We start from the raw sequence: 17,364 nt of genomic DNA, 5'->3' as shown, positions 1-17,364 counted from the left end.
TCAAAAGGGAAACGTGTTCCGATTCATGTCGGTCCCGATCCGCCTATAGTACAGTACTGCAAACAACGGATAAGTTGCAAATGAAGGGATATGCGATAGGTATGCGTAGCCACAGGTGGGCTGTTGCCCACCCACTTAACATCAAGGGCCCCCCCAGTCCTGGCTCTGCTCCCACCCCAGCGCTTGCCCCACACTGCCCGCCCGGTGCACGGAGGATTTCCCAGCACTGGTGCTCCAGCCACAGAGCGGGGTCAGGGGCTTGCCCCCCTCCGCTCGCCGAGCCCTCCTGCCAGGGAGCAAGGTCAGGGTGCAGGGGCTTCCAAGCCATCAACCCGTTACCTGGCTGGAGTGGAGCAAGCCCCTGTGTCCCAGTCCCGCTCCCCTGCCGGGTGGAGCAGGCCAAGTCCCTGCACCCCAGCAGAAGCACCGAGCAGGCGGAGTGGGGCAGGCCCCAAGTGAGGGGGGGCAGAGCGACTGGCGTGTGCACATTTTTTCCGGGCCCCCCATTTTTCCAGAAGCCCCTGGCCAAGGCCGGCGGGGGGGGTGGGGGGGTGGATGACGGGGGACGACACGGGAGGACAAGCAGCCAGATGTCTCCTACCCCTTCTTCCCCCATCATTGCCCATCCACCTGGGGCCCACCCAAATATCGCCTCCTGCCTACGCCACTGCTTTACCAGCGGGTCCCCGGTATCCATCGTTTCAGTATCCGTCACCCTTTTCAAGAACACAACCCTGATGTATACCAGGAACCCGCTGTACAGAGGACATACTGATCAAATTTGGAAATGACACAAAGCTGAGGAGAGGGGGATTGCCAATACTTTTGGAGGATACAGCTAAAATTCAGAGGGATTTTGATAAATTGGAGAACTGGGTTATAAACAACAAAATGAAATTCAACAAAGACAAATGTAAGGTGCTATACTTAGGGAAGAAAACCGCAAATGCACAAACACAGAATGGTGGAAAACTGGCTTGACAGCAGCACTGCTGAGAAGAATCTAGGAGTTGTGGTGGGTCACAACCTCAATATGAGCCAGCAATGCAATGCTTGGAAAAGAGGAGATTAAGGGGGGGGGACGGGAGGGACAACGACATGACATGGGTGACTAATTTTCCTGATATCTGCTGGGAGAGCAATACAGCGGTGCATAGACAATCCAGGAAGTTTTTGGAAAACGTAGGGGACAATTTCCTGGTGCAAGTGCTAGAGGAGCCAACTGGGGCGGGGAGCTTTTCTTGACCTGCTGCTCACAAAAAGGGAAGAATTAGTGGGGGAAGCAAAAGTGGATGGGAATTTGGGAGGCAGTGACCATGAGTTGGTTGAGTTCAGGATCCTGACACAGGGAAGAAAGGTAAGCAGCAGGATACGGACCCTGAACTTCAGGAAACCAGACTTCGACTCCCTCAGGGAACGGATGGCCAGGATCCCCTGGGGGACTAACATGAAGGGGAAAGGAGTCCAGGAGAGCTGGCTGTATTTCAAGGAATCCCTGTTGAGGTTACAGGAACAAACCATCCCGATGTGTCGAAAGAATAGTAAATATGGCAGGCGACCAGCTTGGCTTAACGGTGAAATCCTAGCGGACCTTAAACATAAAAAGAAGCTTACAAGAAGTGGAAAGTTGGACATATGACCAGGGAAGAGTATAAAAATATTGCTCGGGCATGTAGGAATGAAATCAGGAGGGCCAAATCGCACCTGGAGCTGCAGCTAGCAAGAGATGTCAAGAGTAACAAGAAGGGTTTCTTCAGGTATGTTGGCAACAAGAAGAAAGCCAAGGAAAGCGTGGGCCCCTTAATGAATGAGGGAGGCAACCTAGTGACGGAGGATGTGGAAAAAGCTAATGTACTCAATGCTTTTTTTGCCTCTGTCTTCACTAACAAGGTCAGCTCCTAGACTGCTGTGCTGGGCATCACAGCATGGGGAGTAGATGGCCAGCCCTCTGTGGAGAAAGAGGTGGTTAGGGACTATTTAGAAAAGTTGGACGTGCACAAGTCCATGGGGCCGGACGAGTTGCATCCGAGAGTGCTAAAGGAATTGGCGGCTGTGATTGGAGAGCCATTGGCCATTATCTTTGAAAACTCGTGGCGAACGGGGGAAGTCCCGGATGACTGGAAAAAGGCTAACGTAGTGCCAGTCTTTAAAAAAGGGAAGAAGGAGGATCCTGGGAACTACAGGCCAGTCAGCCTCACCTCAGTCCCCGGAAAAATCATGGAGCAGGTCCTCAAAGAATCAATCCTGAAGCACTTACATGAGAGGAAAGTGATCAGGAACAGTCAGCATGGATTCACCAAGGGAAAGTCATGCCTGACTAATCTAATCGCCTTTTATGATGAGATTACTGGCTCTGTGGATGAAGGGAAAGCAGTGGATGTATTGTTTCTTGACTTTAGCAAAGCTTTTGACACTGTCTCCCACAGTATTCTTGTCAGCAAGTTAAAGAAGTATGGGCTGAATGAATGCATTATAAGGTGGGTAGAAAGTTGGCTAGATTGTCGGGCTCAACGGGTAGTGATCAATGGCTCCATGTCTAATTGGCAGCCGGTGTCAAGTAGAGTGCCCCAGGGGTCGGTCCTGGGGCTGGTTTTGTTCAATATCTTCATAAATGATCTGGAGGATGGTGTGGATTGCACTCTCAGCAAATTTGCGGATGATACTAAACTAGAAGGAGTGGTAGATACGCTGGAGGGCAGGGATAGGATACAGAGGGACCTAGACAAATTGGAGGATTGGGCCAAAAGAAATCTGATGAGGTTCAATAAGGATAAGTGCAGGACCCTGCACTTAGGACGGAAGAACCCAATGCACCGCTACAGACAAGGGACCGAATGGCTCGGCAGCAGTTCTGCGGAAAAGGACCTAGGGGTGACAGTGGACGAGTAGCTGGATATGAGTCAGCAGTGTGCCCTTGTTGCCAAGAAGGCCAATGGCATTTTGGGACGTATAAGTAGGGACATAGCGAGCAGATCGAGGGACGTGATCATACCCCTCTATTCGACATTGGTGAGGCCTCATCTGGAGTACTGTGTTCAGTTTTGGGCCCCGCACTACAAGAAGGATGTGGATAAATTGGAGAGAATCCAGTGAAGGGCAACAAAAATGATTAGGGGTCTGGAACACATGACTTATGAGGAGAGGCTGAGGGAACTGGGATTATTTAGTCTGCAGAAGAGAAGAATGAGGGGGGATTTGACAGCTGCTTTCAACTACCTGAGAGGTGGTTCCAGAGAGGATGGTTCTAGACTATTCTCAGTGGTAGAAGAGGACAGGACAAGGAGTAATGGTCTCAAGTTGCAGTGGGGGAGGTTTAGGTTGGATATTAGGAAAAACTTTTTCACTAGGAGGGTGGTGAAACACTGGAATGTGTTACCTAGGGAGGTGGTAGAATCTCCTTCCTTAGAAGTTTTTAAGGTCAGGCTTGACAAAGCCCTAGCTGGGATGATTTAATTGGTGATTGGTCCTGCTTTGAGCAGGGGGTTGGACTAGATGACCTCCTGAGGTCCCTTCCAACCCTGATATTCTATGATTCTGTGACAATGGTACAGTAACACCTCACTTGAAGCTGTCCAGGTTAATGCTGTTTCATTATGATGTTGCTGATCAATTAGTGAACATGCTCATTTAAAGTTGAGCAATTTTCCCTTATAATGTTGTTTGGCAGCTGCCAGCTTTGTCCACTGCTTGCAGGAAGAGCAGCCCATTGCAGCTAGCTGGTGGAGGCTTGGAACTAGAGTGGACTGGCAGCCTTCTTATCAGCTCCCCGCTCCCCCAAATTCCTTGTGTGGCAGCCGCCCAGCAGGCTACCAATTGTTGGCAGTTCAGCTGTCCCTCCCCACACTGCCATGTGCTGCTCCTGCCCTCCGCTTGGAGCTGCTCCCTGGAGCTTCCTGCTTGCTGTGCAGGGGGAGGAGAGAAGAAGGGGGCTAATGTCGGAGTGTCCCCCTCCACTGTGCTCCTGCCCCCCATTTACCCCTTCTCCATATAGAGGAGGGTGGGAACATGAGAGGGCTCCGGACGGAGAGAGCTTGCTAGCTGCAGCTGCCATCTCAACTTCCTGATATACAGTAACTCCTCACTTAATGTCCTCCCACTTAACATTGTTTCCAAGTTACACCGCTACTCCATTATGGAACACGCTCATTTAAAGTTGTGCAATGCTTCCTTATAACGTTGTTTGGCTGCCTGCTCTGTCCACTGCTTGTAGGATTCTGGGGAAGAACAGCGACTTTACAAGGGAGCATTACACAAGTTCCTCTTCTCCGCCTCCTCCCCCTCCCTCCAAGTGCTTAGGACTTTCTGGGAGGGAGGGAGCGGGGAAGCTGCCCCTCCCACCCCTGGCCAGGCAGGGCCACCCAGAACGCAGGGACTTTAGGGGCTGCAGCTCTAAAGCCCCTTTTGGAACGTGGCCCCGAGAGCATGGGCCGGAGGACTCAGGAGGAGCAGTGGCAGCTGCGCAGCCAGCTGGCCGGAGATAAGAGGAGCTTTGAAGGGGAAAGCGCTGCTTCTCTCCGGCCGGCTGGCTGCGCAGCTTCCCCTGCTCCTCCTGAGTCCTCCGGCCCATGCTCACAGCGCTGCATTCCGAAAGGGGCTTTAGAGCTGCAGCCCAGGGCCCTGCAGCCCCTAAAGCCCCTGCGTTCTGGGTGGCCCTGCCTGGTCAGGGGGTCGGGTGAGGGGGGAAGGGAAAGCAGCTCTCAGAATCATGACTCCCAGAATCACAGCCATGGGGGCGGTGCTGCGCTGCACGGAGCCACCTCTACATCCCCTGCACCAAACAGGAACTGCCCCAGGTAAGTGCTCTGCACCTCCTGCCTCCCCCAGCCCTGAGCCTCCTCCCGCACCCTAACTCCCTCCCGGCCCCTGGCCCCCCCCACCCTGAACACCCTCCCGGCCCCCTAACTCCTTCCCAGACCCTGCACCCCCAGCCCTGGGCCCCAGGAGGAGAATGGAGGAAAAAAAAAAGAATGAAAAACAGGATGGGGAGAGGAAGGAGATAAGAGAATGCACAGGGCCCCACTCACTCTAAATCTGCCACTGGAGGGAGGGAGGAGGAGCAGGGAAGCATTGCATCTCCGCTCCTTCTCCTCCCTCCCAGGAAGTCCTAAGTGCTGCCAAACAGCTGTTTGGAAGCAGAGAGTTGCTGGGACAAAGGGGGAGGAACGGGGATGCAGCATCCTCCAGGGAGGAGGTGGAGTGGGGGTGGGAAAAGGCAGGCCTGGAGTGGAGCGGGGACGGGAAGAAGCGGGCCTGGAGCATCCCCCGGCAAAGTCAGCACCTGTTCTTCTGAGGGGAAGCTGCTGCTGCGCAAGGTGCTTCCTAGCATACTTGCCTGCCTCATTGTCTGCAGCGGGCTGTGCCTGTGTGGAGTAAGCCTGGGGCACCTCCCCACCACAGTACTGTACTGTATATAATGCCGTTTGTCTACCCCAAAAAGAATTTCCTTGGAACCTAACCCCCCGCATTTACATTAAATCTTATGGCAAAACTGGATTAGTTTAACATCGTTTCACTTAAAGTTGCATTTTTCAGGATCGTAACAACAAAGTTAAGTGAGGAATTACTGTATTTAAAAAGGCAGTGTACTTAGAGTGGGGACAGCATACTTAAAGGGGCAATGTGCATCTCTCTCTCTCCCACACACAGGTGTGCTCTGTCTGCCATGCTGACTCCCCTCCCTCCATTCGCGCTGCCTTGCACACGCCCCAACTTTTTCTGTGCCAGTGGGTGCTCGGTCACCCGCCCCCTGCCCCTACTCCACCCCTGCCCCAAAGTCCCCGCCCTAACTCCGCCCCTATTGGACCCCTCCCCAAATTCCCACCCCCTGCCCCAAGCCCGCCGTGTCCCCCCTCCTTCCAGGCTTGCCACATGAAACAGCTGTTTCATGGCGCAAGCACTGAGAGGGAGGGGGGGAGAAGCAGGACGCAGCGGCACGCCCAGGGGCAGAGGCAGAACGAAGGTGAGCTGGGGCAGGGGGCGGGGCGAGGAGCTGCCAATGGGTGCAGAGCACCCACCAATTTTTCCCTATGGGTGCTCCAGCCCCAGAGTACCCACAGAGAAGGCGCCTGTGCTGCCTTGTAGAGTGTGAGAACACATTAACACTTTTGGCAGGGGCCAGAGTGGCAGCAGGCCCCCAGGGGTTCCTCCCCTGAAGCAGGGGTCCCCTGCCCCCCAAGATTCAATCATGAGTATTTTTAGTAAAAGTCATGGACAGCTCACAGGCAAAAAACCCAAAAAATCATGGCCCCATGACCTGTCCATGACTTTTACTAAAAATACTCATGATTAAATCGTAGCCTTAATCATGACAGCCATCTCACTACTGGCAAGCACATTTTTCAAACACTGTCTGTTGTGCACATATTGAAACTTTAAGGATTGAGCAGTAGCTTTATTAAGATCCCTGCAGAAATGCTAACAATGAAGATTCCTCAAAATTACAGAGTAAAAATTTGAGAAAAGCTACTAATTAAAGCATAAAGGATCTTTCCCATGACCACAGCCTAAAGAGCTTAGACCTAAGCATGTTGAAGAATGTCGCTTTTCCTGCACCAGGATTCAAAAATGCATTGCTAGCTAGCATGTGCTAACTAAATGCATTTTAAAGTCTGCACTGCCTTGTTTGCACAAGACTTTACCATGGGTCAGCACATGCTAATCCCTAGGGTAGACCACAAACACCTGTGTCTTGGAACAAATATTTGGGGAGGTCCAAGCTAGTTTATGAAGCTGTTAACTACCTCAAGTTAATTGGCAATGTGCAGACATAGCTAAAGAACATATTTAGTTTGCATGTGTTATCTAACCTGTTAACTCCATGTCTTTAAATCCTGATCTAGGCAAAACCTAGACATTTACAGAGTTTCTTGGAGCTTACCCGGGCTTTACTAATCTAGGTACACCTTTCTAAATACCAGTCTAAACAAGGCCATATTGGCTTGATAAGACTTAGTGCTCCTATGCAAAGTAAAAATTGCTTGTTTGACATTTATGTCCAGTACAATAACTCACGCTACTTCAAAAAAAGACGACAAAATTAATTCTCTTCCTAAAGCCTCATTAGATTGTATTAGGGCTTAGTCTCAAATGTGAAAAGTCAAGATAAATACCACAAGTCCTTCAATACCTAGACAAAAAGAGGAGCTGTTTAATGATTTTTATAAAGCATCATGCTGCATGCAAGTATCAAAGCACAAGCTATGTTTCCTCTTGCTTTGGTCAGTTTGAAAACAGCTAAATTTTGTATATTATTCCATCTGATATACTAAAAGGCTAACTAAATACATTGAAATGTCTGAAGTGCATATGCAAAGAATGTACTCCGAAAACAGCTGTAAAGCAAAAATGGTAGTCTAAAATAGATGGATCAGAATATACTTGATATTTGGGGATTTTTTGGAGTAGTCTCAAGACAGTGCTGCCTATGAAGAATGGTCTCTGGCACAAGTTTCAAAATAGGTATCAAAATTTTGGTGCTCACAAAAAAACACCACCACCGAGTTCCTTACTGAAAATTTTGGAAACAAAGAATAGAGTGGAAATATCAGATAATACATTGTGGCATTTAAAGCAACGTGTCTTCATTGTTAACGTCTTAGACACATTAACCAGTGTGTTTCAGTATTTGGTATTTTATTTTTTTATAGCCTAAATCCTTTTTATATACAAATAAATATTGGGCAAAGTAAAACATTTATTCCCAAGAGATAAAATAGTAAAATACTATACTCAGTACAAAAAGAAAAGGAGTACTTGTGGCACCTTAGAGACTAACCAATTTATTTGAGCATGAGCTTTCGTGAGCCACAGCTCACTTCATCAGATGTGTACCGTGGAAACTGCAGCAGACTTTATATACACACAGAGAAAGTCTGCTGCAGTTTCCACGGTACACATCTGATGAAGTGAGCTGTGGCTCACGAAAGCTCATGCTCAAATAAATTGGTTAGTCTCTAAGGTGCCACAAGTACTCCTTTTCTTTTTGCGAATACAGACTAACACGGCTGTTCCTCTGAAACCTATACTCAGTACAGATTTCTCTGGGAGGAGCAAAGTTTACTTTAGTTGCTATTTATGGGTCTGGAATCTTTTTACAAATGAGCATGCACTATTCAAGAAGTACAGTTTACGAGCCTTTTAGGTGAATTCCTGGTTTCTAGTAGATTACCCACAGCTGAAACTCACTTAAAGTCCTGGTTGTATCCCATAGAAACAGAGGAGGCAAATCTCCATCTCCTCTCGCATGTCCCATCACATAGTCCATCCCCCCTTGCCAGAAACCTCAATATTTCACAGCCAGCAGAGGAAGCAGCAGAACAAGTAGGAACAAGATTTTTTGGGAGGGTATGGGGGGGAAAGACTCTTCATGCCATTCTCTTTTATCCTCCTTCAGACAACGTCCTCTTCCATCTTCTCCAGTCCCTCATACTCACCCCATCATCTGCTCTTAGTGGAATAGCTTCTGAACACCGCAAACCACTGCAATGTGAATTGTGCATAAACCCATCTGTTTGAATGAGATCTTCACTGTCACTGACCAGATCCCGAAGTATCAGAGGGCAGAGAAATTCCACTGGGCCTCAGAAAAGGCCTCCTTCGGCATAAAGGAGGTTATAAAATGGTTTCCTATCACCTCCCGGGCACCGGAAAAGATAACCAAGAAATATCACTTGAACAGAACCCCCACCCCACAAATCATCATCAGCTAGCCTGTCACAAAGGTGGGAGGCAGGGAAAAGAGCGCAGAGAAGAAGGCGACTGGGAGTATGAAGAGAAGAGGATGAATGAGCAGGACCTAATCCTGCCACTGATACCGCGCTGCTCCGGCAGATCCCAGGCACGGACACACGCACCCGCTGCCACTACCCGCCTCCCCGCGCTCCTCGGCTCCGCTCCCCCGGGGGCTGAGAAGGACCTGTTCCAGGCCCCGCGGCAAGAGGAGGGCTCTGTCCGGCAGGGGAAGCGAACGGGGATCTGCGCGCTGCGGCTTCTCAAAACGACTGTCGGGGCCCCCTCCGGAGCCACACGCTGACGCGCCCGGTCCTCGGGGCGGGGGGTGCGTGCGCTGAGTGGGGGACGGGGGCCGCACCGGTACCCGCGAGAGAGGCCCGGCACGCTCGGGGTGCAGCGGGCGGGGGACGGGGCCGGTACTCACGGGGTGCAGCGGTCGCTGTACTCATTGGCGATGGTCTCGATACCGCCGCTCCGCGCCACCGCGACGTAGCAGTTGAGGAAGCCCAAGTCGATGCCGACCACGGACATGACTGCGCCCGGTGCCTTCCGCTCCCCGCGGGCCTGTCGCTGCAGCGGTCTCGGCTACCGGCACCGGCTTTCAGTCCCTACCCGTCGCGCTCCCCACTGCGGAGCACCAGCCACCAACCGGCAGTTACTCTGCTCTGCGCAAGCGCGCTGCGCCTTCTGGCGGGGACTGCGCGAGACCCCGGTGGACCTTCGGCACTTTCCGGACAGACTCGGGCTGAGGCGGCTCCGGCCGACATGAGTTCGAGAAAGATCTGGAACGGGGACGAGGGAGCGGTTGTATAAGGGCGACATCGTGTGGCCACACGGAAGTACTGCTGCTGCCCTCCCGCAGCCCACCTGGTTAAAGGGCCAGCACCCAAAATAAAGGGGCTGTTCTGCGAGTGAATTGCAATTAATGGTGGTCTCTTGTTTAGAGTATAGCTGGACTGCTCCCATTGCATTATAATTAGATTAAAATCGGATAGTGTATTATTGGGTCACAGCTAGGGGACCGTCACAGAGTCATGGATCCGTTACTTGCTGCGACCTCCGTGACTTCTACAGCAGCCAGTGTGGTTAACCCCAGGGCTGCTCAAGCAGCTGGCTCTGGGGACAGCCACACCGGGTGCTCCTGGAGTAGCTCTGCACCCAGCCATTCCTCTGGCAGCCCCTGGCAGCAGTCCCCAGGTCAGCCAGAGCAGCTGCTGCAGGGCCGAGCCCCCTGGAGCATATCTACCTCAGCAGTGCCCTTCTCCCAGTGGCGCCTCTCCCCCCTCTGCAGCAGTGGCCTCTGGGCTGTCCCCTGCAGCAATGCCCCTCCCAAGATTTAGTTAGGGGTATTTATAGTATAAGTCATGGACAGGTAACAGACCCTGAATTTTTGTGTATTGCTCATGACCTGTCCATGACTTTTACCAAAAATACCCGTGACTAAATCGTAGCCTTAGTCATAGCATGAAACACAGCATTGCCGGCTGCTAACACTTTATTGGGAAGGGGTGCTATATGGTGTATGTATTAAAGGCCCAGCTCCTGAAGTCATGTGCTTACAGGAGATGCTCAATTCTCTTTGTTTTTTAAGGACATCATTAGTTGCCATGTTTGCAGAGGAGAAAGTGACATCACAAAAGCTCAAACTCCAGGCAGCAAATGAAAAGAACCCAACATTTATTCCTTTTTAAAAATCTCATGATTGTCTTTTTAGTTGACTCATGATTTTTGAACACTTAGGGTTGGCCTATGTATTAATTGTTTAACATTATAATCTTATACACATGCTAGTCTAGGCTATTCTGTTATTATGTCTAATTTTATGCCCAGGATCCTCCAACTGACTGTGGGGGCACAAGCGTTGTTCATATGCCACAATTGCAGAATTTATGTAAATATTTATGTATGCTAGAGAGTAAAACATAATTAAATGTAATGCTATGTTATAGTTAATAAAATAATGTATTGCAACATAATATATATAATTATAACAATCCAGTATAATTACTGTTAGATGAATAATGAAATATGATTAATAAAATTGTGTCATTATGATTAATATATAGGTTCACACTACATAGCCACCTTTCATGTGAAGATCTCAAAGTGTATATCCAATGTCAATTCAGTTTCGATTCAAAACACCTTTGCAAAGTACAGTAGGTAAGTATTTCATCACTACTTTACCAATTAGACACAGAGAGATTATGTGCCCAAACCTGTGCATCTCCTGTAAGATTTAGATCATTCTCATCTCCAACCAAAGACAATGAAACTTTAGGAATCTAAGCACATTTCACGATAGGGTGCTTTGGGATATAGCTCTCTCCGATTGAGAAAAGCACTTAAGCATGTCTGTAAATGTTTTGCTGAATCAGGGCCTAATTTCCGCTCACCTTACTCACATAAGTGACTCACTGTCTTTAGTTAATCTGTTTGTGAAAGAAAAGCAGGGAAGCCAAATTTAGCTCCGAGAGAGATAGGTATAAAAATAAAACAAAAATCTGAGCACTGTGCGGTCAGCAGCTGGAACCAATCTAAAATTCATATGCATTGGTTCATAGGTTGCATAAACCACCACTTCAGATAGCATATAGAAGCTCACCATGTATATGTGTATAACCGTCATCACTGTATAGATATACATGTCCACTAATGTGCCTCAATGCTGTCTGCAGGAATTCTGATTCTCTAAGAGTGAGTGGGTTTCCATAAATATTTGTTTGGTTGTCCATTTTGTTGAGACTTCAAACAATTCACTCCATTTTAGTGATGGTTTTGTGATGTTGATAGCTGTGCCACTAAATCTTATGTTTGGCCACTAAATTTACTTGATCATTAAACTTGGTCCTATAACAATACATTTTGGTCACTGTGCCTGACAGTTATGGAAAGCTATTTGCAGTCTGGAAGCATTTCAATGCCAAAATTGTTATCTCCCTTCTTTGTTATTTGCCTTTTCTATATAGGGAGTGCGAGTCTGCATATCCATATAATGGGTACCCATTTATGTTTTTTCTGGGATTACTTCAATTGTGCAGGGCAATTCCACATCCTGCAAATTTTATTTATGGGATGGCAAAGTCCATAAATAGCTTTCAGGTCCTGAAAAATGTCACCTCATTCTGACATAAAAATATTATGATATTTTGACACAATGTGACACTATGATCCGTAAGTTTGTCCTACTGGAAAACCTCCAAATAAATGGAAACACAAGTTTGTGTCCCCATCAGTGATTTGATTATTCCCCCATCTTCCTCTGCTTTATATCCCATCAGTGTTCAGCACCACAACCTGCATCATCTTGGTCAAGAAGGACTGGATACCAATTCCTTTTGAACCCTTCAGTACCTCTCCATAAGCAATCAGACAGCTCACTGTTAAGCAGTGACACCATACTAGCTTAAGCCCAAGTAAAACAAACTGCTGCTTTTGGTTAGCTTCAGCAATTCATGGCCCAATTTCCCTTTCGGACAACAGGATCAGACATCTCTAGCAGCTAGACTGAAAGGGGAGGCTATTCACACTTCAGTTTCTCCTTCTGGCTGCTTTGGGCACCAGAAATCATAAGATTGGTCCTGAATGACTCAAGACACTGTTGCTGTGCATAAAACCTTTGCAGTACTCCCAGCTGGCTGCCTACACAAGGATTGGGAAGCTGAGGCCAGAATCAAACCCAAGTCTTCTGTGTAGCAGTCCAGAGCCCCCTATTGGGCCAACTCCAGAAAGAACCGTGCAGCCTGGCAGAAGGGAGTCAGGCGTCACTGCAGAGGTGAAAGCACATCACACTTGCAGCTTCCTTTCTCCGTGGATCCTCAGGGGAAAACTATCCCAATGTCTTCTGACCTGTCCAAAAACTACAGAGCACACTCTTGTTTCTCTCTCTCTCTCTCTATATATATATATATACACAAAATATTTAGATAATATAATTAATAACCTGACCCTCAACATGCCATCTAACACTGATGAAAGATGATCCTACTCGAGAGAAATTAGAAGGGTTTGGATAGACAATGAAAGTTGCTGTTTTTTAATTAATTAAACTTAATCGGCGGGCGCCCTCCAGCAGTCAAATCTGGAAGTAGGAGAGTTTCCAATGGAAAATGGAGAAAGAAAATGGAGCTATTGAGAAAAACCCAAGAACCCTGGAAAAGAGAAGACAAGCTCAATTGTCAGGCCCGCCCGCCCCTGGGCCTTGCGGCCCATCGGCTTGAGAGCGACTAACACTCAGGGAATCCTGAACCATGCAGGTCATAACCTCAGACAGGTAGTCAGCTGGTGAAAAGGAACATTTAGGAAAGTATATAATTACAGGAAAACTTAAATTACACCAATATTGGGAGGAGTAGCTAAATCCGGGCTTATGAAACTGAGTCATTTCAACATACATGTGTACCTGGTTGGATGGTCTCTAAACTATGCTGTTTAAGACCCTCTTTCAAGACTTTCCAGGGCTTGGCCTTTATACCTGGGCAGAGGAAGAGTTCTGATCTTTGGTTGAAATAATCCTGGGAAATGTAGTTCCACAAGCAACTATAATAATTTTCATTTGCTGAATTGCAGCATTAAATCTGTGCTATTATCCTGAGCTACATTGTCTCCAACATTCTCTACCATAAAAGATCCCACATTCCTTCTGCCTTTGAAAAACATAATTAGGGCACTGACAAACACTTAGCATCAGATTTTCAAAAGACTAGAATATTGGGAGCTGGCAGGTAAGGCAAACTTTTGAAAGTCTGGCCACTTCACTAAAGCATCCAAATGGGAATTGAGATCTTGAAAATGTGGTAACAAGGGATCAATTTTGCTACAGCACTCACTTTTAGTATCTTATTAGTCAAGTTTCCCACTGAAATCAGGGGGATGACTCATGGAATGAAAGTAGTGCTCAGTGAAAGTAAAGGAGAGAGGAAGCCAGCCCTTAATGCACAGAATGTGCCTTTTCTAGTTTGGAGTTTATTTATTGTTCCAAGGCAGCACAATCTATGTAGAGAAAAAAAAAACAAACAAAAAAACCCCCACACAACCAAATTTGGGCTAGGCCAGGAGCTAAGTAAATTCAAATCTGAACAGTACAATGATTATATGACTTACCAGCAATATTTATCCCATCCAAAAAAGAAGTTTCAAGTGGGCAATCTTTGATTTCATTTTGTATGAAATTTGTTCCAAAGGACTTATGGAATATGGAAGTAAAGATTTTAAAATCAAATGCAACCTGGAGTGATTCTTCCCACCCCCTTAACCTTGTATCTGATATGGACATAGTAAATCACTTCATGTTAATTTGCTGCGGAAAGAATCCTTTCTGCAGATAGGGGTCTGGCAGCACACGTACTCACGCAATATAAAAGTGGCCAAGGACAGTCAGTCATTTACTGTTTGCCAAAGGTACTATCATCAGTGAGACTGACTTTGAAGGAAAAAGGAGCTGGATGTAGACTAAGGCTGAGATACAGTGGTTGACATGAGGTGTAGGAAAAGAGAGAGTGGACAAGGAAAACTACAAAAATATAGTTGTTTCAGACATGCTACAGTTAAAGTAATGTAAGAAAAAAGCATTGTAACAGGGTTTACTCACCACTCTGCACTTCCTCACAGCCAGGCATGGCATGACAGTGTCCTTGTCAGGTAGCAGCCCTTGTCAACAGTAACTCTGGGGCTGTGGTGGTTTCTTTCAGAGAACTCATATCCCTCCAGCCAGGGCACAGTCTTTAGCCCATTCCTTCCAGGGTCAGCTATCCAAACTAAAGTTTAGAACTATCTTAACAGAAATAAAAAGCTTCCATCCACTCCACAGATCTTCTTCAGCGAGGTCACATTCAGCCTGCAGCCCCCTCGCTGGGGTCAGCTATTTTTTTACACCACTTCCTTGGGGCTGGTAGGGGAATCCAGTCCCAACCTCAATTCTGGGTTACAGTCCAGGGCCCTGTACGCACAGCTAAATCAAATCCTCTACCCATAGTGCAGTTTTCTTTCATCCCACCCTTCCTCAGCTGGGCCCACTCAGTAGTTAAACCTGGAATCACCTAATTTCTCTCAGGTGGGGCCCATTCTGTAATCAGGGTTGGCTTAGTCAGTCAATCACCCTACTAGATATAAAATTGTTCTTTTGTGAAAGGAGTTGTGCTGAAGGATTGCCATGTTGTCAGAAGTTCAGATGAATATATTGAATAGCACAAGTCCCAGTACAGATCCATGAGCGGACCCCACCATTTACTTCCGTCCACTGTGAAAAATGACCATTTATTCCTACCCTTTGTTTCGTATTTTTTAACCAGTAACTGATCCATGAGATCACCTTCCTTCTTATTTCATGACTGCTTACTTTGCTTTAAAGGCTTTGGTGAGGGACCTTGTCCAAGGCTTTCTGAAAATGCACACACACTATAGCCACTGGATCACTCTTGTCCACATGCTTGTTGACACTCTCAGAGAATTCTAATATATTGGTGAGGCATGATTTCCCTTTACAAAATCCATCTTGACCCTTTCCCAACAGCATATGTTTGATTGGGTTATCCTTGTCATGTATTGAGGACTGACACTGAATTTATCTTTGTTGCTTGACTTGTGTTTTAAATTAGTGTTGAAAGCACGAAGTGCCTAGGATAAATGCCTTTTTACTTTTTTTGTACATCTAAATAAGTAAATAAAATAGATGACTATGCCACAAATTTTCAAGTTTCAGCATAAAAAAAGAGTACTTCTTAAAACTGTTGTTTTTCTCTTTTAGAAATGAGAAAAGCCATACAAAATCTTAGCAGATTGTAAGATTTGACTCTTGAAGTCTGAGATCTGAGTCTGTGTATGACCTATGAACCTTTTAAATGTATATTTTACAACAGCAGGATTTCAGCAGACACTCAGCTTTGTGTGAGATTATCATTATGTCAGTCTGGTTTATTTGATTTTGCCATTTCCAATAATTCATATGAGCAGTTTCTCGTCTTACTACTATGACAGTTCTTATTTCATCATCCCTGGATCAGTTTTCTTTGCCAGCAGCTCCACTAGTAAGAACTGGTTGTACCTTGTAATTAAGCTATGGCATCATTTTACATATATTCTATTGTTTAAAATTCCAGTGGTATTTGGAACACGCCTTTTGTAACTATATTGCATCAAAAGCAAATCAACTTTGTCTGATTCACCTGTGCATAGGGTTCTGAAAGGAAAAGATAGAGGCAAAGCTCAGTAGAAAAGTGATGTGCTTGTGGCAACATTTGTCTGGGAGGCAACCATGTTTTTCCAAAGACATTGCTGCAGTGATCACAGAAAGTAGAATAGTGCTGGTTTACTTACAAGCAACTGGAGTTTTCTGAATATATTATCTCCACAAATCCCCGCTTTCGGTCACATGCTCTATCATGTATATTCAAAACCACAAAAATTCATAAAACTTATTAATGGAGCAGATACAGTTCTACATATGTTTCCTTTCCTTTTAAAGAAAAAGTGGAATTCAGTGTAAAAAGCCATCTTGTTAATGCAGTGTTATAGATGAGTGAGATTCATCCCTACTGCGGCAGAAAGGTGCAATATAAGAGGACCTATAGTATTTCGACAAACTGAAGTCAATGGGATTATCCATCAACTTAAAGTTAGGCATGCACAGAAGTGCTGTGTGGCACCAGGCCATACAGTCAGACATTAATTATAATGCCATGCACAGTCGTACACAATAAAACCATGTGCAAGAGAGAGTTATACTTGCAGAAATAATTATAACCTTCAATTTCTAGATTTCTTTGCCTTCAAATTGTAAATCATAATATTGCATTCACATATTTTGCATTGACTCAGTTGTAGTGTGATCCTGCTGTTTCTTGCTGCTAAAGAAAGCCTAACAACTACATGGACATAATTCTTTTCATGAGCTGCAAAATAAACACTTTGGCCCAGATCACCTTCTGAAGATTCACACGCAGAGAGGTCATCTGGGTGAAACTTCCTCCTTTTCACATGGAAGAGGAGACTTCCCATTCCCTCCCTGGCCCTTCACAGACACTCCTACTCAGGAGCTCAAGGGATTTCTGGGGTCTGAGGGACTGGAGCAAGGGAGGAGGTGGTCTCCACAGCAAGCTCTATGCTCAGATTTCCATGTGGAAGTCACAGTCAGATTACCTATGAGATGAACCCCCTTCTCATTAGTCCTACATGAAGTTTCTATTGAGCAGCAATTGGACCTAGATCAATTGGAGAGCAATGGCAGAGTGGCTCCTGTTGGAGGAGGGAGCCAACAGAGCAGTAGCCATTTCTGCAGGACTTTTCCTGGTTCAGAGGAGAAAGAAGGATTTCTAATGGAAACATGGGGATGAGGAAAAGGAAAGTTTGCCCTCCCTGCCAGGTTTTCTGACAAGTATGGTTAGAGCGTTTTTGCTCAAATAATGTACTCATTTATTTTTTCCTAATTTTTCTGATGTGATTATGCATAAAAAAGAGATTATTTTAAAAAAATTGAACAGTAAAAGAAATCCAACTTTTTAAAAAAGTTAATGGGCTCAATTTGTCCTCATCATCTCTCAGATATCATTTGCATTCCCCTGCACCACTGGAGAAACGCACCCAGAAGAGAAGGGCAGATTTAAGAGCAACACTGCCCTTCACCAAGGGAGAGCAGAT

The 17,364-nt window shown here is 46.5% G+C and overlaps 1 protein-coding gene across 1 annotated transcript in view; it reads right to left on the bottom strand.

Moving 5' to 3' along the window:
- Window positions 1-9,424, bottom strand: part of HSPA4L (heat shock protein family A (Hsp70) member 4 like) — a 66,884-nt gene extending 57,460 nt beyond the window's left edge. Inside the window, exon 1 of the mRNA XM_048847292.2 lies at window positions 9,155-9,424. Within this exon, the coding sequence (XP_048703249.1) occupies window positions 9,155-9,261 (107 nt within the window). The 5' untranslated portion in view covers window positions 9,262-9,424. The remainder of the gene's footprint in view (window positions 1-9,154) is intronic.
- Window positions 9,425-17,364: the final 7,940 nt, after the last annotated feature.

This window comes from Caretta caretta, chromosome 4 (assembly GCF_965140235.1).
Source record: "Caretta caretta isolate rCarCar2 chromosome 4, rCarCar1.hap1, whole genome shotgun sequence".
In the NCBI taxonomy this organism is placed as follows: Eukaryota; Metazoa; Chordata; order Testudines; family Cheloniidae; genus Caretta; species Caretta caretta.
This window is presented reverse-complemented; position numbering and strand designations above follow the sequence as displayed.